Here is a 24,863-nt window from a genome sequence, read left to right on the forward strand (position 1 = left end):
CCCAACTGGATAACCCAAACCTGGCTCAAACTTATCTCTCATACAGCAGAGGTGAACTGGGAGCTATAATCCCAAGGCAGGCACCCGTAGGACAGCCAGCCTAGGGCTTCCTCACTGGCAAGCCTAACTCTCACCAGCCAATCAATAATACTCAGAAACTTGGCTTTCCTGATAGGGGACAAAGACAATCCCTGGTCCTTTTGTATTTAAGGGCCACCCAATTTCCACCTTCCCCATACTAGATCCCCCACAGCTTAGACTCTGTACTGAATTCAGCTCCCTGTTTGGCAGTAAAACTTTTCCCCTCAGTACTCAACTCTCAACACTTTTCACCTACATGTTCCTACAGAGTTCCTAAAAAGAAATGATATCTGTATTATAACATTTGCTATTTATATTTCAATATTAGTCAAACATTTTTCACAAATTTTCATGTCATATATTAATCAAAAGATTTTGGAACACCCCTGGCCTTGTGACTTCTCTAAAGGGAATTCACTCATTTAGATGTTCAATGGACTTTCAATGAGTACCTATCATTTTCTAGGTGCTGAATCTTACAAAATCTTACAAAGATGAATAAGATATGGTACCATATCTTTTTTCATATCCAAAAGGGCTATGAACAGTGAGATACTGACTATAATGGATGAGTTTGCAAACTTTCTAGGAGTAGAGAGGAGGAGGATAGCTGTCTCTTATTGGGGTCATCAGGAAGCCTCCATTTATATTCCTAAATTGACTGTAATCTAACTCTTCTGTTACTATTTTTCTTTCTCAGTGGACCTTATTATATTGGTAATACAATCTAAACAGAATGTCTAATGACAAAAGATCTACTATTAACATGAATTTTTTTCATACTGGAATATATGCTTAGAGCACATTAACCTACACTTGCACATCTCTTGTTAAAATGAGACCTAAGTTTTATTTTCAGTAGGAAATTACATGGAATAATCCCATGTTTTAAGGGTATATATACAATATTACTAGAACTCTAGCATCGGAAATGTGTGTCACGTGTATGCTTGTATACATTTTCCTTGGTATATTTGTAATATTTATCACTACAATAAATTTTGGGTATCCCTCCTGTTGTATGCAGTCCACACAATAAAACTAAAAGAAAAAATCCACAGCACTAGTAGTAGATTTTTCCCAGTGTGCCTTCTCTAGAAACTCCTCTTCTTTGCAACACACCCTCCCATCCATGAGGTGAAGCAGAAGATGCCATGTTCCTATGATGTGACTCCACATATATACTGTCCAGACACAGTGACCAGAGATGATCACATGAACCATACAAGGGCAATCAGTAACACTCTCTATAAGTCTGGGAGTTTCTAAAGGTCATTTTCCCTCTTGGGTCCTCCATGACAATATGCGAAACTTGGGGACTTTTGTTGGTGATATGACACCATGTGAATCAAAGAACAGAAGTCTGTCCACAGTGAGTAAAGCAAAGCAGAAGCAACACTGATGAGGACCTGCCATAGGATTCCCAAGCTTCTCACAGGACTCCAAGCCCCAGGTCTATCCCTGACCTGGGATGCCTTGAGATACCCCAATACCTTCCCGATAAATTTTCCTTTTTGATTAAGCTCACATTGAGTTTTTGCAACTTGCTAATAAAAGAATGCTAACAAATAAAATTTTATATATCCAGTTATAATAGGATGAACAGAATATTTGGGCAGTGTAGACTGTGCAGCCAAGAGAATGATCAAAAAAATGAAAACCCTTCATTGGTTGTGATAGCCAATTCAGAATACATAGGGAATCTGGAGGAAAGAAACATTCTATGATACCACATTCTTGATTCTTTGCTCAAGGGTCACATTCTTGAGTCTTTGCTCTTCTGCTTCCCCAATGTTTACTTATTCCTATCTTTTGTCCCTCATCAAGTCCTACCATTTTTTTTAATGCCTTTCATATCCATACAACCTTATCCATTTACACTATAACTACTCTAGTCCAGAGTTTCTCAGGTGAAAAACCTAGTCTTAACCCCAAACCCCTCACCCCATTCTCCTCATGTCCACATATTTTCCATGCTTTTCTCAAGCAGATTATAAAAATTACACGTCATAACTGCAGCTTTTAAATTCTCAGTGGCTCTTATTGTTAACTGAACAAAATCTGAAAATGAAGCCTGGCATCAAGCTCTTTCACAATCTAGTTTCCATCTACCTCTCAAATTTATACATCCCTACTCCCTTCTAGGATTTCTGAATATATTATCAATTTAATTGTCATCATCAGAGTAAGAACAATGTGTCAGGCACCATGCTTATGATTTTATTAATATAATCTCCTATAATACATATAACTACTGTGATGATTTCCAATGAGTCCAAATTCTTTGACATTATTCTCATTGAAAGATGGGGTCTACATTCCCTTTGCTATAATCTGGGCTGCTCTATTTGTTCCTAATACAGGGCATTAAAAGTGACACTGTTAAAATTTTTAGGCTGGGTAAGATAGCAATTCCTTGCTCAAAGAAAAAGAGGGAGAAAAAAGGTGGTGACTAATACCATCTATGTAACCATTTGTAATGGAGTGAACAGGCAGTGTAGGCCCCTTGATACACTCACCTTTCGAGGCCTGGGGCACCAGTAATGTGTTGGATGACTTCAGGCCACCAGGCAGCAAAGTAGCTCAGGCTACATGGTGAGACCACCCACAGGTGCTCCAGATGAGAGCCCCAAATAAGGGACGAGAAACAGCCAACATCAAGTAAAGACACTTAGTAAAGATGCTCCCAGATGAGTCTGGCCCCCAGCTGTCAAGTCACCCCTGCTGTCAACCCTCCCAGCTAAGACACTGACAGCAGAGTCCTCCCCTACTCTGTACTGCCCATACTCAGGACACACAGAATCCACATACATAAGAAATGGTTATTTTTTTATTGCTAAGTTTCATAGTGATTTCTAACTTACCAGTATCAATTGGGGCTACTTTTAGTACATAGACATAGGGCACTGGCAGAGCAGAAGACTTAAAACATGAGGTACTGGCTTTGGGATTGGACTGTGGGTGACAGTAAATGATCCTTGAGAGGACCACGTATCTGAAGCTTTATGGGCTTTAAGGAAGCTGCTGGTGACAGTATGAAGGATGTTAGGGGGTATAGCTCAGTGGTAGAGCATTTGACTGCAGTATGAAGGATGTTAAGGTAAATGGTACTGGAAGCTAAAGGAAAGGAGTCCTCTGTCACACAGTAGAAACAAGTCTGGCAACACTGATGTCTGTAATGCTATGTAAAATAGGAAATGTAACTATATTTTCTAGCTCAGAAGACTTTCAAGTAGAATATGGAAAGCGCCTTCTCTATGGCCATGAAAAGTCCCAAACAGGAGAGATGAGCTTAAGAACAAACTGTCCAGTTTCCAAGCAAAATTTGGAGCTTGAAATTAAAACTCTTCTCCTTCCCAGGCTCTCCAGATGGCAAGAGATTCTCAAAGTAAGAAACAAACTCAGGGAGGAAAAATATAGGTCACTGTCAGGAAAAGATGATCTAAAGATGAAGCCAAGGACTCAACTTCAGGAACTGTTAAGACTTCAAATACTTTTAAAGTGGTGCCCTTCAAACCTTTTCAAACAGATAAAAAGTTTCTAAGGACATTAAGGTTCTGCCTCATAAACCTTCTCTGTTCAGTAACAGAGCATCTAAGAGTGTTATGAGCATTGTTCTACAAAGCCTCACAGTAGACAAAGGCTCATATTAAAGAAACCCAGGGTATAATTTTGTCTAATGGAATGTATGTAACTGGATACACAAAAAGTCCAATTTAAAAAAAATAATAATTATACCTGGGGGTGCCTGGGTGCCTCAGCTAAGCGTCTACCTTTAGCTTAGGTCGTGATCCTGGAGTCCTGTGATGGAGCCCCACATCAGGTACCCTGCTCAGTGGGGAGTCTGCTTCTCTCTCTGCCCCTCACCCCACTTGTGCTCTCTCTTGTGCTCTCTCACTCTCAAATAAATAAAATCATTTTTAAAAAATAATAATTATGTCTGTTTTGACTTAAAGCAACAGAACCAATGCAAAATAATAATAATAATAATAAGCTTTTGGAACCTTAAGTTTTTACAGATAGGAAGCAGGTGGAGAAGGTTATTCCATGGCAAACACAAACTAATTTTTAATTACAAAATAAAAGATGGCTTAAAAGGCAAAACTAAGAACCCAAGTGATGGTGCCAAGTGCCAGGAGGACAAAAGGACAATTTATATTGGACAGTATTAAGCCATAATTTTAAAATTGCCAACATGTGCCCACTTGGATTTCAGAACTGCTATGGGCCAACAACTGCTATGTCCTCCCATTTTCTCCATTCTTGAATGGAAAGTCCTTTTGAAACAATCATATTCCCAGCTCAGCATCATCTGTTGTGGGAGAGAAGATAGATAACATGTCCCTTTAGTTAACAGGCCTTCAGAGCAAAAGAACCATGTCCAAGAAACGAAATCCAAATAGTCTCATCCACACCTAGAGCTAAATCAGATGGTGAGATCCTGGATGTCAGACGTCAGCCTGATGTTGTAAATGCAGTTAGACCTACTGGTGAGTATATTTTGTATGTGAGATGAATGTAAATAATTTGCAGCCTGAGAGAAGATGTACTGATTTGAAAACACATCCGCAAATTCACTGACACTCCCTTATCAAGAGGTGGGATATACGCCCTTCTCCCGCAATTCAAAAGCAGCCTTAATGACCCACTTGTAACCAAGAGCAGAAGTGATGATGTTTATGATCATAATAACCACACACTATGTCCCGTAGATACCCCATAGATATCCCTACCTTTGTCTTTTCTTAGTAACATTTCCCACCAAGGACTATATGCATACATCATCTGCTTTTCTAAGACCAAACCATCATTCGGCGTCTTAGTAAATCCCATCTACTCCATAAAGCATACCATTAGACTCCAGCCTTAGCAATTTCTCCCTCTTCTAAATGGTCTTGAATTTATTTTCTACAACTTTCATTTCACAATTAGTGAATGCCAGTATCACTAAGACGTAATGAGTGAATTCATTGCTTTTCTAATGCAGATTCCTTGGCTATGCTCTTGAATTATGTCCCTAGACTCCAAATGCCTACAGAATGAAAGCAAGTAATATACAATAATAAATCTGACATGGTGCAAAAGAAAAAAGTGGTCTGAATTAGGTTACACTAGGAAGCAACTGTTTCATGTAAATGGGCCAGCCACCACCCAGCTACAGGGCACTGATTTTCTTCATAGCAAATATTACCACCTGATATACATTTATTTGTTTATTGTCACTCTCTCCTCATGAGAATGTAAGTTCCCTGAGAGTAGAGTTGTTGCTTTGTTTGCTGCTATATCACCAGAGCCCAGAATAATACCTGACACTCAGTAAGTATTTGCTGAAGGAATAAATGAATGATCAGTTGTTGCCACATGGGAATGTGAGCCCAATGTCACAAGTTCTTCCCATTTTTCAAGAGAAGCCAGAAATAAATAATTTTATGTGCACTCTCTCAATTTCTAAATATCAACAATTTATTACAAAAATATTAAGCCATTTTAGGAATGGGTAAACAAAATAGGTCTCCCAGCTTGGATTCCACCTGAAAGAGGCACTTGCAATCGCTGTACTAGAAAGATCTGAGAGTTTTTTACCTAATTACTTAGAATAGTGCCTAGCAAGGTGCAGAAAACTTGAGAAGTAAATGATGATGCTTCAAATACACACACTTGAGGCACTATTACTATTCAGCTGCAAATTATTAAGATGCTACTCTAGTTATGCTCTTACAGCTCAAAGAAAACTGTGTCAGCTTCTGCTCCAACATGACCACCTGGACTTCACAAGACTGTCCCTACCCCCAAGATCCTAAAGCTAAACTTCCACTCCTTCCAGCTGTTAAGAGTTCAGAAATGTGATTCCTATGTGCTCCTCTCCAGTAATAAAGAGGAAACGTGATGAAAATAAAAACAGATTGGATATCCAAGGGGTGACCAAAAGAAAAAAGAACCAGGTTTTAAAATGTATTTCCACAATTGATAAATAAGGGCTCCCAGTGGCAATTTCGTTTTCCTTTTTATTATCCTTAGCATTTTTAGATTATATAATCTAAAATTTTATTTCAGTTGACCTTTCGATGTTCTCTGGTAGCATGTTTTATCTTTTCTACATAAAAATTATTAAAGAGGAATTTTAAAATATTTACTACTTGGATTCTTAACCCTAATAAAAGTCACATCTAATAATTAGAGTGTGTCTGGATTTAAATATAGGTCACTTAGCAACAAGCTTAATTGTGTAGGGCTGAGAACACCTTTAAGATGCTTTAAAGAAAACATACTAGAAAAAACACTTCCAGTGTGCCCCATGCTGCAAGCTGATGCACAGCAAGCCAGCCATCAACTTTTGAAGACGTCAGAGTAAATGAGATGTCTTGGTGTTCCTTTTCTGTGTGCAGTCCAACATGTATAGCCTTGAAGTATCCATAGGAGACATCAACAAACATCAGAGGAACTCAACATATCAAATGAGTACAAGTCCAGAAGAGCAAAATATCTTCTGGACCTCTATAGCCAGCATTTAGGACCTAATTTTAAGGATTATGTAGATTAATTCATTATACACAGTTCTTCAATAATGGCATTAATTTTTTATGCATGCAGATTTTACTTTTTAAATAGGTGCCACAGTGATTTAAATTGAAAGTAACACTGAGAAAATTTATTGATCCAAACCTATTTTTCAAAATTTAGGTGGTTTTGGACCTATGAACTTCTTACAGAACAAGAATATAGATTTCTGTTAACTCCCTTTGTTATGTTTGAGCAATGCTGAATACAATGGCCCTGAACAGGGAGAACTATTACTGGAATCCTTTTACAGACATATAGCTGAAATGATGAAACAGAGTTCCCAGGGCACATGGTGGGAAAAAGCCCAAAATACGGAATCAGACCAACGAAGTTTGTCTTGCAGCTCTACCACTTACTTAACTTTTTGACTCAGGGTAAGTTACTTAATCGCTTTAAACCTCAATTTACTTTATTCATCTGGAAAAACAGAATCATAATACCTTACTTTAGGGGCAACATAAAAATTAAAATAGATACATACTTATTGTGTAAGTCATTGAAATGAGGAGGAAGTTGTTAACTCAGCATGGCGTGACCTGACCTGACTAGTGCCAATACAATAAACAGCATGCAAAAAATGCTTGGAACACCATGTTGTCACAAATGATAGTTATCACAGAACATCCAATTGCATCTTATTGTAAATTAAATGCAGAGCATGTCTTCTCTAGGCTTCCTATATATCATGCTCCCCTAAGAATGTATTTCTGTACACTTCGGTATTATGGGCTAAGAGAAGCTTTATAACCCTACAGAAATTCTAGCACACTGGCAGATGAACTCATGGACAAAAATACCCATTGAGCATTGTTGCTAATCAGAAAAATTAAAATGGTTATCTATAGGAGGATGACAGATTTTGATATCTTCACTCAAACCATTCTATTCAGATAAACCACAAAAACATAATTTAAATCAAATATTAAAATGAAATAACTTAGAGAACTTTATCTATAATATAAATCACTTATGTGAAATTTTAAAGAACAGCATCTATTATAAAAATAGACATACACACACACACTTGGTAATTGTATGAAAATATGCATAGAAATGGCAAACATCAAATTCAGGACAATAATTATCTCTAAAGGAAGAGGTAAGGCAATGAGATCAGGCAGGTGCAGACAGAGGGCTTCAATTCTATCCAGTGCCTTTTACTTTCTCAAAAACTAAATTAGACTAGAGCAAAGATGGTAAATTGTTTAGATTCTCTAGAGCTGGCTTGTAGGCTTGTGGAGTTTATTACATTATTCTCTATATTTTCTGGATATTTGAAATATTTCACTATGAAGAGAAGCAGCTTTCCCAGTCCCATAAATAAAAAGCAATTTCCCAAAGCAGACAACAGTTGTTTCAGAAACACTGAGAAGCTAAAAAGGGATGGGGATGCTGGGGATGGAGGAGGCAGTGAAAGGGACAAGAGGGGTGGGTACGGAAAAGACACTCCTCTTTGACTCTAGAAACCAGAAAATAATTTCCCGCCAAGGGTTAACAACAGAATTTAGCTCTGTACGTCTTGAAGAGGATAAAAATGATTCATTCTTCATCCAGAAATGATTACTATACAATGCATACATTATCTAAAAACATATTTAAGTGTAAAATACTTACTGCAACCCCACTCTTGGTGGTAGTTTCTCTGTATGTGAAGTTGCAGATCGCCCAGGCTAAATAATATGTAGACATGAGAGGGGTCTGTGAAAAGTGATCCGTAACCCATCCATCTTCCTCAAACACAGAAGTTTCCACTGGCATATTGGATAAAGATAAATAGGTTGCTTGGTGCTTGATGCTAATTTTGAAAGTAGCCTTGTAGATCGGCTCGTCAAAACAAGGAAATGCCTTTCTGGCATGGGTAGGTGAAAACTGAGTGACACCAAGGAATCTGGAAAACAGAAAATGACGTTCTCAATTACATTCATGGCTTGATAAGTTATGACCATTTTACATGCTTCTGCCGATAAAATAATGTATTTTGCCAAATTGCAAGGTAGTTTCTTCTGTGCCAAACTTAGGTGTATGAATAGCATGAAAGTATAATTTGTATGTATTTCCCCAACAATAAAAATTCTTTGGGGAAGTTTTTATCTCAAATTAAAGTAAATCCTCTAAACCCAGACCAGTGCTTTTTAGACGAAACATTACACTTTACAGAAAAACAATTCATCAGCATCCCATTGGCTAACACTGGAAAACAATAGTTCTCTTTTTTGGTATGCCCTCACTTTCCCCTCTAAATGTATTTAAGTTAATGAAACTAAAATCCAAAAGATGTCATCAGATACATGTAGAATACAGACCATCAGTGGGAAACATCTGTGCCCTCAAATTTCAGCTAGATGTGATCTGATTTTGTTAAGGACTTTGAAACATGACAAACTTTGGTCTAAATTCTGGCTTTGCAACATGCTCAGCCATATCATCTTGGATGACTACTAAATTTCCCTACGGTTTAGGTGTTCCTTGCTTGGAAGGAAATAATCAAGCCTAATTTTTAAAAAGTACTATAAAGCTTAATGGAAATATATATAAACACATGTTTATATTGACTAATCCAGAGATTATCAGTTTTACGACTCACAATACATATTTATTATACAAATTATAACTTTGATATTATTATGTTAATATAATACAGGTAATTGTACATAATAAATAGATAATAAACATGTTAATGTAGATATAGGTGTATATATTTCTACTAAGTATATTTAATGCCTTCAAGTTTTCAGATCAAGCTGCAGCATTGCATTTCATTAAAACTAACTAGAAACAAGATGGGATTGGGAGGGAGACAAACCATAAGTGACTCTTAATCTCACAAAACAAACTGAGGGTTGCTGGGGGGAGGGGGTTTGGGAGAAGGGGGTGGGATTATGGACATTGGGGAGGGTATGTGCTTTGGTGAGTGCTGTGAAGTGTGTAAACCCGGTGATTCACAGACCTGTACCCCTGGGGATAAAAATATATGTTTATAAAAAATTAAAAATTAAAAAAAAAAACTAACTAGAAACAACCTCTTCATTTTTCCACAGTTATTACAAATGAAAATACTCAAACTAAGTAATTCAGGGACACCCTTTTAACTTGAAAAAGAAGCCATCATTTATGAAAACAGTCATGATACAAATCAATTTAAACTTTTCTGATAATATTAGTTACAAAACTCAATACCAGGCAAGTCAACATCAGACCCTTCATAAAACATGACTGAGCGCTGAAGTCATTTCTTTAAAAAACTCCTTCCCCCAGAAGTAGTCCTGCCACCACTCCCCTCTTCATCACCCACAATGTTCCTGGTTAATCTAAGATGGCACCCTATCCCACTGAGCTCAAACCTGGCCTCAAAATTATTTTCAGCATAACACTTGAGGCAGCTGCTAGCAATCAATAGGAGTTGACATATGCATTGAGTCTTATTGGCTATCCCCGGCTCAAACCATCAGATGTAAATGCTTATACCTTTTTAACATTATGAAGCTTACATTTATCCTTGAGAGTCTACTTTTTTAAAAGTTAATTTTGAAACAGAGAAAAATAAGACATTCTAAAGATTAACTGTATACTTACTCTTGGAAAGAGGATTTTGGGGAGTTATCTTGAAAAGAGTACTGGGTTGCCACATAACAGGCTTGGGTAACTGCTAGAGCCTATTTTTTCATTAGTAGAAGGAAAATAATAATGCTTTCTATGCTTTCCTTCCAAAGCTGTCGAGATGATAAAATGATATAATATATGGGAAAGAAGTCAAATCTTCAGACAAATAAAAGGTTAAAGTTGGAAGCAATCTTAGGAGCAAACTGTCCTCTCTCATAAATTTCTAAAATGAAAAAGTAATTCCAGTAGGTAAGTGATTTGTCCAAAGTTACACTAACAATTAGCACAAAGCTGGGTCTAGAAGTCAGTTTCTGCATCTGAGTAAAAAGTTATTATGTTTCAAGAACAGTAAAATAACCTTTAGCCATAGTTTATAAACAATGTTTTAATTTGACTATTGGTAATAAAGGTTCTTCTTTCCAAAAATGCCAGTACCATGATAATAGTTTTCCTTATGATTTTCTATTGATAGTAATATAGTTTTGTTTAATGAGAGGTCAGTTTAATAAAATGTCCTTTCAGTTAAAAAGTACCCATTTACAATTTTCTCTTGACATGCTTTTGTCTTCCATAATGTTGTTGAATCTCATCTTTCCATCTCATTAATTGAAATGTCCACTGAGCTTGATATTTCTTTCCTGAGCTCTTTAGAAGTTACCTGCAGGATTCCACATATGGGTAAAGAGTGTTCCTTTTTAATTTTCTGAGTCTGAGAACTCCAGTTCCACCACTGACAGACAAATGCTGTCTGTGAGCTTTTTAGGTACATGGTAGGATTTTTTTTAAGATATGACCTTTTTTTTCTTAAGGTCATGATAAGGTAGACGACTAATAATACTGGGGAAAAGGCTCTGCAAGAGTTCAACAGAAGGTTTGCAATTAGAATGTATTAGTCATTAAGTAAAAATCAAAGGTATCTTTGGCATTAAGTAATTAGTGGGTAGGAATTTATTAGATATAGAAGATTTAATACATCTGGGTTAATGAGAAATTCATAAACCAAATATTTATGCAGAAGAATCATGTTGTATACTCTCTTTTTGCCTTATATAGTAAATAAATATGTTAGTAAAGCTAGCAATTTAAATCACTGATTCTCAGGGTTGAAAGGAATATAAAGACCATCTAGTGCCTTTTTCTGCAATTAATATTCTTAATGAATTCACACACCACAGTATATATCTATGCACAGAGGGCCACCATATATTCTGATAATGTCTAAATGAGGAAATACCAATTTCACAGTCTGGCAACTGAGGGCGATTGCAATTGAATTTCAATTCGGTATTTAGGAAATCAAAAGAAGTCCCTTGGTAAAGAAGAGTGGTTGGACTAGATTACTTTTTAGGTCTTTTCCAAGCTCGAGATCCTATAACTGAACAAAACTGAGAAATAAAATATTCCCTGAACTTGATGAGATTTTTTTCTTGAATATTAAATTACACTACCGCTAAGTAGCTTTTTACTACAAGCTCTGTTGCACATTTGTTTCTCTTAATCGTCATTCTTGAGTGTTCAACACTGAGGAGAAAAAGATAAATATATATGCTTCCTTCCCTCAAGGAGTTTATACTCTAATAAAAGAAATTAAACAAATACCTAACCAGGTATTCTACAAAAAGCCATGACAAAAAAGGAAAACATATGAAGACATTACATTCTCCTGAAGCAAGACTTCTCAGCTTCCGCACTACTGACATTTTAGATTGCATAAATATTCTTTGTTGGGGGCTGACCCATGTCCTGTAGGATGTGTAGCAGCATCCCGGGGCCCTTACCACTAGATGCCAGTAGCACTTTCCACCCCATCTGACAGCCTAAAGGAGGAGCAGGGCAAATACTCAGTTGAGAGCCATCTGCCTTAAGAACGGAAGAGACTTCACAGAGAAAGAAGCATAACAATTGGTCTGAAAGCCTGGGTAGTATTTTAAAGGTCAGAAGCAGATGAAGAAGTAAGGCAGTTGACTCCACGTAGCACAGAAATAAGCCTTTAAAAGAGTGTTGACTCACTTATTAAGTTAGCGTTCTGCCTGGCCTCTCATGGATTCTGGCTTTAACAGGTCTCAGCATTGCCTGTCCATCTCTAACACCTCTCTTACCCTCAGTACTCCTCTGTCTAACAAAGAGACCTAGTTCAAGGCTCTGTCCCCTCAACATGCAACAGTGTCTGCTGGATTTTAAAAATATCATTCTGCCTTCATCGTTGCCTTGTTAGGGTTGCCTTCAGTTGGTGGAAGTGAGACTTCTTTTCTGTTTACTATCATCCCAAACATCAAAGAAGCCTCTAAACAGGGTGACTTGGAGTAGAAAGTAATGAATTTGGGTTTTGAGTAAATTCAAAGTAAGTCTGAAGTGGTAGCAGGACACCAGATAGAAGAAATACAAAAAATTAATTAAAAATAGAAACATTTTCATATACAGTATAGATACGAAATATACACGTAAATGCAGCAAGTAATATAAAACAGCAGGAGGCAGAAGGTAATCGGGACAAGTATTTCATTTTCTGTTTTTCTCCTGCTTTTTAAACAAAATCATTTTTATCTTTTAATGAATCTCTCTATTACCATAAAAAATGCTACATCCAAAAGTGACATCCTAGAAGTGTCATTCCAAGAATGTCACTTTAGCATAACTAGAAAAACAGAAATAATATACATGTATTTTAATTCTCTTCTATCTAAAATAAATTACTTTATTTCTTAACAACTTGCCTATTTGACATTTTGGTTGAGCTAAGAAGGAGGGCGTAAAGCTCCGTGTTGCCTCTGAAGGATACAGAGAATTGATTTCTTCTTATTTCTGCGGAAGTTCACTAGGCAAGCTACTTGTGTCAAGTCATTATGATAAGATCCAGCAGAAGTAATGCATTAATGTTGGCTGATATTGCCAACAAATTACTGTATGTGATACAAAACAATTTCTGTTCCATTATTTTCAGTTCGCCTTTTCATAAAGTTAAAATATGCATAGGAAACCAACATTTGCATGACTCTGTTAGCATTCAGATTGATTTGTGACTTTTCATTGTGGAACCCACCCAAACTAAGAGAACCCCACAAATGGTATGCCCTATTCAAGAGGTTTGCGTCTGGACCACATCTCTGCACACCACACATAAAGCAGCGAGAATGATCTTTGAGTTTCCTTCTACCTCACTTGCAATTTGCCAGGTGTTGCAATAGTTTCTGACTCTTAATGAAAACTCCCAAGACCTAAAGAAAAGTTCCAATGGAACTATTCACTGTTTGCAGTAGATGGACTCAGTTACAAGGTCATGGAAGTTACACATGTCCCATTTAAAGTTAAGGTTGTTAATCAAAATGCAAATTATTACTCAATGACAAAACATTTTAAGCTAAAACGGGTCGTTGTTTAGACTGTGTGTTTTTATGTACTTCAATGAGTCATTAAACCTCTGCCACTTCAGAAGAAAAGTGCTCCTGCTGAATATTCAGTGCCATAAGCAAGCGTGTAATCTATTTTTTTTAAATAACCATTCTAGTAAAGTAAAAACATAATGCAATAATGCCAGCAATATGTATGTAGGAAGTGGTGCATATGTGAATAATCGTGTTATAAAAACAGAGCACAATATTCATAATTGTTTTCCTATTTATGTACTAAATACTCTTATCAAAAATGAGTCCTGAGTGCTTGATCACCATTGATGAAGAGTATTACGAATGCACTAAAATTACGTTTGCAGGCCATAATATTAGGTTCTCATAAGAATAAATAAACTAGTGTCTGAGATTCATTTGTTTCATAGTGGAAGGAGGCAGAGCAATACGTAAGTATTATGAAATACCACTACTCTCAGAACTCAAATAAAGTCTTAGGAACAACAGCTAATGACTAGTGTGCCTTTCCCTTCGTACTTGCAGTTTTTTTCTATTTGATGCTCTAGCTTGCGATGACAATGAAGGCACCCCCCGCCCCGGCCCTTCAGCCACTGGTCTCTGCTCTTCTCGCTGCTGATAGAGAGCAGTACCATAACTAGAGAGTTGTATGTTCCTTTTGTTTCACACTCTCTTCCTGCTCTCTCGGCCCCCTCCAGCTCACAGGGCCTGGGCCAAGCATGGGTTCCTCTCGCTGCCCAAAACCACAGCGCTGCTCTTCACTCTCTTCTTCAGAGTGGAAAGGCTCTGCTTCCTCTTCTCTGTCTTTGGAACCTTGCTTGGGAGGAAAAACAGAAAGCAGCAGGAGTAATGTCCACAGGTGACCACTTCCCCACTGTCTTGATAATAGTTAAAAACCCCAACACAAGAATATTGACCCTACATGACCTTGTACCAATGCAAATAGTAGATCTCCAGCCATGGAATAATATAATAATATTAAAAACCCCCCAAAAAGCTTACCAGTTGTCAGACATGGCTCTAAATGCTTTATTACTTAACTTGTGATCCTCACAATAACCCTAGGAAACAGGGTATCATTATCCCCATTTTCCAGATGAGGATACCAGACACAGAACAATTGGGAAATTTTGCCAGGGTCATAAAGCTAGGAAGTGGCAGAGTCAGGTCATGAACACAGGCAGCCTGGATCCAGAGTCCCTGAACACGCTAAGCACACACGTGCTCTTCCATCCAGCAACACAACAAAAAGCAGCTTAAACCGATTCTTAAAAGAGATGGGAAGTAACCAGGATTGGTAATTTTAAAACTTTTTTCTTTGTATACCCCTCCTCTGATTTTTTTTTTTTCAGTTGTGTAGTCATAGGGAAAGATCTGAATAATTAAACTAAAACATCACCCTGCAAGTGAACCTACGTCTACACTGGGAATTCACCCAATCCTGGAAAAAACAGTGCTAGAGCTCCCTAAACCAGGAAGCCACTCGTTTATTCAGAAGCAGGGAAGGCAGGAGGGTTGAGCCGGGACCCCCTCACCCCACTTCAGCCTCACCCAATCTTGCCAATCTTATTTTCATTACAACCATACATTGCGGCCACGTGAAATCATTCCAGATTGGCCAGGAAACCCGGGGGAGGGGGTATCTTTCAACTCTATATTCTTCCAATTTCCATGTGGTGAGATTCTACTTGCTGGAGAAACATCCACTCTCTAGTGGCAAAAAGCAAGAAGACCTGGGACTTTGAAAAACTCTGGAGGATCCTAGTCACCATAGCAAATCTAAAAGCACGTAAAGGACAAATAAATAATTAAAATGAAGTGGGCAATTTTGACAATGATGATGTCAGGTGGGAGAATGAGCAGGGGGTGAAGAGGAACACCTTTCCTTGCAAAAGGATGTATTAAAGATCAATCATTTCTTCCTTGCTCCTTTTATATCATTCTCGAAGCTGTGCTTAAAGAAGTGAGTGTTATTCTTGTCATCACATGGACAAATGTCCCCATCCTCAACAAACGGCCTCCAGCCCATCACCATACCCAGTGGGGAGAACTGATTTGAGGAAATAAACATGCTTTGCAAACCAAACAAATACCAGAGAACCAGTCACAGGTCCACCTTTGTTTGAAACGGATCTGAGCAGATAGGCCCTATTTAGGATTTAGAGTACTTTGCACACATAAAAACACAGGCAAACTAATTTAACTCCTTGAGAAGAAGTATATATTGTATTACTATCCATGGTAATCAAATCAGATGGCACCATGAAAAGCATGCAGGACAGGGGCGCCTGGGTGGCTCAGTGCATTAAGCCTCTGCCTTCAGCACAGGTCGTGATCTCAAGGTCCTGGGATTGAGCCCCGCATCAGGCTCTCTGCTCAGCAGAGTCTGCTTCCTCCCTCTCTCTCTGCCTGTCTCTCTGCCTACTTGTGATCTCTCTCTGTCAAATAAATAAATAAAATATTTTTAAAAAAAAAAGAAAAAGAAAAAGAAAAGCACACAGGACAAACACCAATTGTATGGATTTTCCTATCTAAATGAGTCACTAGTCATTATTAACTGATCAAAGCTTTTTTTTTTTTCCTTAATTTATTAGAAAGAAGGAAACATCAAGAGAGGGAATCCGGCAGGGCGGGTGGGAGAGGGAGAAGCAAGCTTCCTGCTGAGCAGGGGCCTCAACGCGGGACCCCATCTTAGAACCCTGGGATCATGACCTGAGCAGAAGGCAGGTGCTTATCAGACTGAGCCACTCAGGTGCCTCTGATCAAAGTTTTTAAAAATATTTTCTAGATTTGGTTTACTGATGGCATTCTGAATTATGACCAAAATCCAGCTTGGGACTCTGTTAGGCCATATGGTTATGTGTGCCTGACAGGAAAACAATGAGCTAAGTCCATTAAGGAATTCTATAAAAAAAGTTTTCACAGAAACAACTGGTTCTTACAGATTTTTCAGTTCAGAGCCTTCTATAGAGGAGCAAAAAGACATAAACTCTAACTTGCTCATATAAAGATATCTCCTCTCTGGAATGAACAACAGAAATGAGACTGCTTTCAATATAAAAGCCATGTGATGGTTTTCTAGTTTTTATTAAATATCGTGATTATTAATTCAGTCCGGGAAAGTATGAGGCATCAAATCATGTACACTAATACCACAGAAGATCAAATAGCTCTCCATAAAATCCTCTATTCTCGCCACAAGACTTTGCAAGAGAGTTTTTTGCAGTTCTCCTTGAGAACCACAATCTTATTTTCCCATTTTATGTGGAGATCATGGTTTCTCTTTAAAATAATCCTTTACAGAAAAAGACCACCCATTTTTAATTTGTCTTCTGTAACTGTGGCATGTTATAGACCCAATCAAAGTTTGTCAAAAAAAAAAAAAAGTCTTCCATTTGAAAATGGATAAAACATTCATTTACTTTGAGTAAATTTCCTCTTTTGATCCAACCATCTGGTTCTAAATTAAGGTACCCTACTTTGAACGTGGGTATGCTTGCCATCTGGCTACCCGAAAGCAGCAATTACTTCAGGTAAATGAACATATACCTAATTCTAAACAAGTATATTCTACTATAGGATAATCTGACCTAAATACACACCCTTTTTATCTGCCTGCTATGCACCAACTTGAGGGAAAAAATGAGTATGTGCTCCGCCTAATGGAGATAATTTACCGCTGTGTGTAAACATTTCAAATTCAAGAGAATTTATGTATTTGCAATATTCAACAAGTGGTGAATTTCTCATTATCCAAATTATCAACTGAAAGCAGAAGAGCCTTGGGTTTCAAGGTAGAGTCTATCCTTCTGCCCTCTACCTTTCTCCAGTGCGGTATAAGAACCAGAAAAGGTAAGTGTTCCATGTAGGATAAAACCAGGTCCCATTCAATACCTTGTGGGGGATAAAACCTTCCAAGGGTCATAGGTATATAGCAATAGTGAGATCTAATTTTCCTGCCCTCACCCAAATTCTTTTTCTCAGACTTCCGAGAAGTGAACCAAAGAATCACATTGACTCCTGGGTATTAATGTCTCCATATAGGCTAAATAAGGTGGACTCAATTGTAGCACTGCTCTTTTAAATACTTCCAGTTGCTCTCTGTGACTCCCCATTGGCAGAATAAATACCTATTTTATTGCAAAGATTATCCAATAATTAACCTGGCAAAAACTACAACTAACTAAAGACCATGATGTTTTATCATTAATCAAATGAAAATTTAGAATTTACACCTATGTCCTCTTTGAAAGTGTTTAAAATACCAAATTACAGAGCATTTTGGGGACGAAATCATCACCAAAGTCCAAACCTGACTGAGTTCCTGACATTGGTGTGTTTTAAAAATTCTCCAAGTAGCCATGGTAACAACAACAATCAAAAAAAAAAAAAAAAAAAAAAAGACTTAATAGATGTAATGTTCACATAATTGTGAACAGAGATTTCCTTTGCCATATTAACTCTAGTTAGAAACACACTCAAAAAATTATCATATTCACTCTGGTATTGATGGAAAAAAAAAAGAACAAGAAGAAGAGAAGGACTTTCTCTCAGATGCTGTTTAGAAACAAAAACCTGGGGCTCCTGGGTGACTCAGTAGGTTAAAGCCTCTGCCTTTGGCTCAGGTCATGATCTCAGAGTCCTGGGATCGAGGCCCACATCGGGCTCTCTGCTCAGCAGGGCCTGCTTCCTCCCCTCTCTGCCTGCCTCTCTGCCTACTTGTGATCTCTGTCTGTCAAATAAATAAATAAAAATCTTAAAAAAAAACAAACAAACAAACAAACAAAAACCTGAGAGCTCCAGAAATATTGAATCCAGATTTTCTATTGGGATGCAGAATACAGCCACATGTGCTCTAGGTTAAACTTTCAACCAAGTCATTTACATCTTTGGGAGAAAACTGAAGGAGACAGTTTAAACACAAATATGCATTAGGGGTACAAGAAAACAGTTACGGGTCAAGCTGAAACATCTGGTCTTTTTAAGAGTCCTGCTAATTTGAATATACTGACCAAAACAAGCTCAGTTCCAACAAACACATTTTGGCATGGCTCAAAAAAACAGGATTTGTTGGAAGTATTTATTTCACCAGAGCAAGATTTATCAGTGATATGCACTCCCACTATTGACATTTTGACATAAGCTTGTTTCCAAACACAACATGCAAATTTGCCTTCTATGCATTTTCCCCCCATATTTGATATGATGGTGGGTTTTAAAAATGTATTTATTCTGTATTGTTTAGAATATGTTGAAGGAAGTGGTATAAGAGGGTTTAAATTATCCACACCTGATCTTAGTAGTTTGAAAGTGAATAATTTATACATTCACTTGTAGGAGGCTTCAACTATCACACAACTACTAAAGCATTAGAAAATTTATCTGAAGTTGCTTCATAAGCAATATATAAATAATAAAACGTTTGTGTTCTCCCATAACACACTGACATTTCCCAGCCTCCTATATAATAACAACTTCTTCTGGGAGTTTCCAGCCACCATAAGCCCCGGTCCATCAGAAAACCTAAGTTCAAGCCTCACTTCGCCACTGACAAACCTGCTGTTCTCAGACACATGGGGCTGATCTCAGGCACCTGGGGCTGCTTTGAGCCCCAGTTTTCTGCTGTTGTGAAAATCATTTGAGGACAGAAGAGGCTCTTCCAGGGGTATCATTGCTAATCTCCAACCTGCCTCTACTTCTAAGGTTGTCAGTTTCTTTTTTAAGGTCATTTCGGTTGTTTGCTGGCCCTATCGTCATTTAATTAATCAAAGTTGTTTTAAATGCAATGGATTAGGACAAAAAGCAAAAATCACTTGTTTATTCATTCAGTAATATGCTTGAGTGCTCACTACTCCAGGAGGCACAAAATAGCTCATATGTATAGTGGACACTCTATATGCCCTGTATAGTTTAAGTGCTTTTCAATGCATTTGCTCATGGACACCTGCAACAATCCCTATGAAGACAGTACTTATTATTGTCCTCAAGTTAAAACTAAGCGTATGGGCTCCAGAGCCAAATTGCTTGGGTCTAAATTCCTGCTGTGTCAGCTCATTACGTGACGAATTACTTGACTTCTCTGTGCCTCCATTTCCCTACCTGTAAGATAGGAAAGTGTCTTGTGGGACCAAGTTAATATATTTGGCTGGATAAGCACTACAGATAGCCATTGTCAGGAGCTGGTGACAGATTCGTCAGTGTCCTCCAACCTTCAGCACAGCTAGCTCTGCATCTGGGATTCGAACCCGCTTCTGTTTGACTCCGAAATCTGAGGTCTAAACAAGTTGTGAAAAACCCCACAGACTCTCAGAAAAAAAAATAAAATAAAATACTGCCCAAATCTAGAAAGCATCAAAGGCACTCATTAACGAGGCATTGGAGACTGATGGCTAGCTTTCCCTCTTTGCACCACTGGAGTCATTTCCAGAGGCAGTAACTCAAGAACAACAACAAAAAACTAAAGTCACTCTGTGTCTGTGTTGAGAGACCTGGCAGCACCTGCAAGGGCATTTCTCATTGGCATTGGCCATGGTAGCCTCCCCCAGACCCCTGTCGCCCTCCCCCTGAGTCTGTCACCTGGGCCTGCTCTTACTGCTAAGAATCTCAACTTGCAGTTTTGGAAAACTTCATGCAGCCAAAGCTCACTGTCTGCTCTGTGCCTGCCAGATAACAGGCGAGGTGGGCATGCTGAGGGGGAGGGAAGGATTTTGCCCTGCACTGCCATCTCACCTGGATGCGCTACAGCCCTGGCCTTTGACCCCGCGAGTATTTTCCCTCGACGGTATCTTGGCAGGCTTTCGATGTCACCCTGGCATCGCTCAGATTTCACACTACCCTTTAAAAATTGCTAGGCGCCATGCTGGCTAAGGAACTTTGACAGGAGGGAGTTCCAAACTAGAGGAGGGGGTGGCACTCAACGTTTGGTGCTGGTAACTGTGTGGAGTCGGCAGCAGTGAAAGCCCGGGCATCTGGGAGACCCCAGGGGTTCTGGGTGACGGCCCTACCCCACCTTCGCTTCCTTCACCCACCCCGCGCTTTTCGGACTCGGAAGCCAACCGGGTCCCCCGGGTCGCCGGCCGCCCAGCCTTTCGAGCAGCCTGGCTGGGTGGGGCGGTGCCGGGCACCGCCTCCCTCCCTACCTTCTCTCCCCGTGGAGCACGTAGGAGCTGCGGAAGAAGCCCAAGAGCTCGTTCTCGATCAGGGCGTTGTAGATGATCTTCAGGTTGTAATTCCTCTGCGCATCCAGGGTCCTATTCAGCACCACCACCAAGACCTGGGTTTGCGGGTAGAGGAAAAAACCGGCCACCGGGACAGCCCCGGCCACCCGGTCCTCGGCCACCTGCACCTTCTCAACCGCCACCCGGGAGGCGTGCAGCACGACGTAGCGGGTGGCGTTCCGGCACGCGATCTCCACGTTGACCTCGCCGGAGAAGGTGAAGTTCTCCATGAAGGCGGTGAGCATTAGGTTGTAGTGCAGCGGCTTGAGGTGGCCGGACAGGCGCAGCTGCGTCCACGGCTGCCACTGCTCCCGCTCCTCCTCCGACGGCGGCTGGGCGGACGGGCTCCCAGGGGTGGCCTCTCCGCCTACCTCGGGCTGCGAGGAGTCCCCGCCAGCCTGGTGGTTGCGCCGGGCGGAACCCGGAAGGCTCCCGTTGCCCCCGCGTGCCGGGAAGCCGGCGAGACCGCCGTCGGCGCCCGGGGCTGCGCTAGCTCCGCACTCGTCGAAGCGCAAGCTGAGCAACACGGCGAGCATGGTGACCGCGAGCAGTGCCACGATGGACACCGCGAAGGCCAGCACGAGCCGCTTGTGCACCGTGATGTGGCGCTCGGTTGTGCGGGGTCGCACCCCCACGGAGTCCGTCCACGGGTCCGAGAGCCCCCTGCCGCCGGCCCGTAGCGCGGCGTCGTTCTCCCCCATGCTGGCCGCGAAGGGTGAGCGGCTCTTCTCAGCCCCCTCCTCTTCCTCCTCCTTCTTCTTCTTCCTCTTCTTTTTCTTCTTCTTCTTTTTCTTCTCCTCCTCTTGCTCCCCCCGCTCGCCGTCCAGGGCCATCACACAGCCTCCTCCTCCTCCCCCGCCCCCTCCGGCACCCCCCGCGGGCGGGCCACCCGGGCCACCGCCGGCGCAGGCATCAGAGAGCGCACGCGGGCCGAGGGCGCGACGCCAGCTGGGACCCTGGAGACGCCGGCCCAGGTTCTTTTAAGACGGGTTCTGGCCGCAGGCGACGGCAACCTCGGCGCCCCCCATCAGCCCCGCCTTTCTCCGGACACTGGCGGCCGAGGCGCGGGGCGGCGAGGTCTGGGACGCGCCCAACTTAGGGAGCGTCTCGCTCGCCCCACGGCGCGCTACTTCTCCGGCCGGCGCGAGGCGCCGGGGCACATGCTGCCTCCGCCCCCGTGCGCCTGCGGCTCCCGGCTCGCCCTCCCCTGCGCCCGGCTCTCGCCAGGCTTTCCGCGGGAGCCTTCCGCGGGAGCCTTCCAGCGGGTCCTCGGCTAGAAAGAACGGGGAGCGGTGGAGAGGGAAGTTAGGGCTTCCGCTTTCTCTCCCCACTCCAGCGGTGGCGTTCAGTCCTCTGGGTGGGATGTGCTCGCAGCGGTAGCGGCGGCAGCAGCGGAGGCGCCCGAGCCATGCACTCCGCAGCGTGGGGCGAGAGGATGGCCGGAGAAGAAGACAGCGGGGTGAAGCCGGCGGGCGAAGTCCCAGGGCCGCAGAGCTGCGCCGGGAATCTGCCCTGAAGAAGCCGTCTCTTCCACCCCGGACACTTTAAGCAGCGGGGGCGGCAAACGGCGTGAGGTTGCAGACCGGACAGCGAGCCTCCCTCGTTCCGACGTTGTTCTGACCTCCGGGGATGACAAGTGAGCAAGAAGTGTCCGGTCGGGCCATCCCCTTCAGGTAGATGATGCTCCGGGTTTGCTCTGTATCCCCGTGGGGAGAGCCGGAGTGCGTGTGTGCGAGTGCGAGTGTGTGTGCATGTGTGTGCGCGTGTGTGCCTGTGTGTGTACACACAGTCTCCGGGTCCAGATTGCCAAGGCTACTCTGACTGCATTCAGGGACTGAAACTCCCCGAGAAAGGCAAAGGAGAGAGCGAGAGACCGCGAGGAGGCAGGGAAGGCGGGAGGGAGGGGAGCGGCTGAGCGGCAGAGGCAGGCACTGGGAGATTAGAGAGCTTTTCTCCGCTCTGTCACACCAGACACCCACAGCCACAGAGGGGGTTGCTGAGCCGCCTGCAAGAAGTACATTGTAAATCTTCAGCGCAGCCAGCCCGGCAGTCTCCCTTTTTCCCCCCGACTCCTTAGCCTCACCGCGCCTCTCGGGAGGGATCCTTGGAGCCTTTGGCTATTAACATCGAGAGCAAAGGAAGATCCTGGTGCGGAGACGTGGTTGTATCAGATTTCACATCAGGCTCGCCAGAGGATTTGGAGGATTGTATGTAAATTGAAACAAATTCTCCAAAGCCTGACTACATATATTATACTGTTGTGATGAGTCCAGGTGTTCAGTATGAAAATACGGGTTAGCAATGAAGCATTAGAATCTCCCAGTAGGAAAGGCTAAATGAAAGAAGTACTTTCCCCCAATGAATAATTTCTATTTATAGATTGGGGAAATGATTAAAATCGAATGCCTTCATGCAGGACCAAAAGCTTGAGACTGAGAGAAGCTTGGGATCTGAGCCCCATCACTGGGGACTCACTAGAGCAGTGAACAAATACATTCCATGATTGACCAGTTTTTCACTTCACCCAGCCACAATTGCTTTTTTGCAGTTTTTAGTGTTATCAGGAAAATCGTTTAAACTTTTTTTAGAACAGTTATCAAGAGGAAGTTTTGCTGATAGCAAGAGCATCCAAACAGGCTCACAGACTGTTGGCTGGTTATGGACTTCTAAGTTTATTGAAGTTTTACAGTGCAGAGTGTGTATGAGTATATGGGATATGCAAGCCTTAGGATTTGTGTGAAGAACTTGAATTGGAATAATATTCAGAAAGCAGCCACCCCAAAGGTAACAACTAAGAGGCAGGAGTCTCCAGTTTTTAATAAAACAAAGTATAATGGACTTCAGAGCCAATAAAAAAAATGAATAATAAATAGAAAGTAAAGAATAAAAAGAAGTAATTCCTTTTTAGGTGTTTCTTTCACATCTTCAAATCCTGAAGGCATTTTAAAAATCATGCCCATAATTCTTTTTCTTACCAAAAGGAACGTTAAATGCCCCTGGCTTTGTACACATCCTGAAAATGAACAACTAAAATATTGTGTTTGGCTTTAAAAGCATGACCAAACAGAAGAGATGAAATGCACATAAACTTTAGCCTGACAACCACTGAAAACAGCCCTGCTCAATGAAGCTCTTTTCTATTTATCCCCAGATGGGATATATTCCCAATGCCATACATTCTAAAGGTCCATTTGAATCCTTTTTAAATGATGATGAAAAGAAGTGCCAGGGTGGGATTTTTTTTTTTTTTTAAGCATGTTGTATGTGGGCCGTTAGCAACAGACCAAGGGAAATGCCACATTCTGTTCAAGTTACTTTTTTCTGCTCTGTTTTTAAATCTCCATGCTCTTGCTGTCCATATGTATTTGGCTGTATGCATTTTAAGAGTTGAGGAGTTGGGATTTGTTAGTTTGTTTTGACAGAATCAGGAAATATAGTACAGGCAGGCAAAAAGCACTGTGTGACTCTTAGGAGACCACCAGACTTCCCTGACCACAAGGGGCTAATCTGTCAAGTCAGGATTATCAACCTAAAATCCATGGATTCAACTCACTATGATTATCAAGAGGGGCCTGGAAACCCCGAGAAGTTTTAGAATCACTACCTAAATGAAGAGTTCATCCACTAAGGAACCTCTAAGACCTTTCTCTAAAATGATATTAGTCAAGAAAAGATTCAAAGGAGAAAGACTTTTTCAATCTTATTTGTATTTTACTGAAGTGTATACGTACTTCTGAAAATTATAAGGCAACTTTCAAATATTTGGGAATTTAAGTATATGTTTACCAAGTAGTAAAGTCACTACTGCCTGTGATTAAATTAGTAGATGGATTTTTTTTTCTGAAATCCAAGTGGAACAGACCCAAGCTTATTAACACAGAGTACACACAGTTTATTAAAATACTGATTCCCTTAAAATGCAACTTTATCCAATAAACTCAGTATCAGGTCAGGTGGGTAAATATTTCTTACTCTTGTATCAGTGTTACAAAAGGGCCCCAGTAAGTCTTTCTTTTTTTTAATTTCTGAAGGCATATAACAC

General features: G+C 40.9%; 1 protein-coding gene across 1 annotated transcript in view; it reads right to left on the reverse strand.

Annotated features, from left to right (window-relative positions):
• TRHDE (thyrotropin releasing hormone degrading enzyme) overlaps positions 1–21,680 on the reverse strand; it is a 389,311-nt gene extending 367,631 nt beyond the window's left edge. Inside the window, exons 1-2 of the mRNA XM_032347011.1 lie at positions 20,744–21,680; positions 8,257–8,530 (exon numbers count right to left, since the gene is read on the reverse strand). Coding sequence (XP_032202902.1) covers positions 8,257–8,530; positions 20,744–21,654 — 1,185 coding nt within the window. The 5' untranslated portion in view covers positions 21,655–21,680. The remainder of the gene's footprint in view (positions 1–8,256; positions 8,531–20,743) is intronic.
• Between the last annotated feature and the right edge of the window lie 3,183 nt (positions 21,681–24,863).

The sequence above is a fragment of the Mustela erminea genome, chromosome 6, assembly GCF_009829155.1.
Source record: "Mustela erminea isolate mMusErm1 chromosome 6, mMusErm1.Pri, whole genome shotgun sequence".
NCBI lineage: Eukaryota > Metazoa > Chordata > Mammalia > Carnivora > Mustelidae > Mustela > Mustela erminea.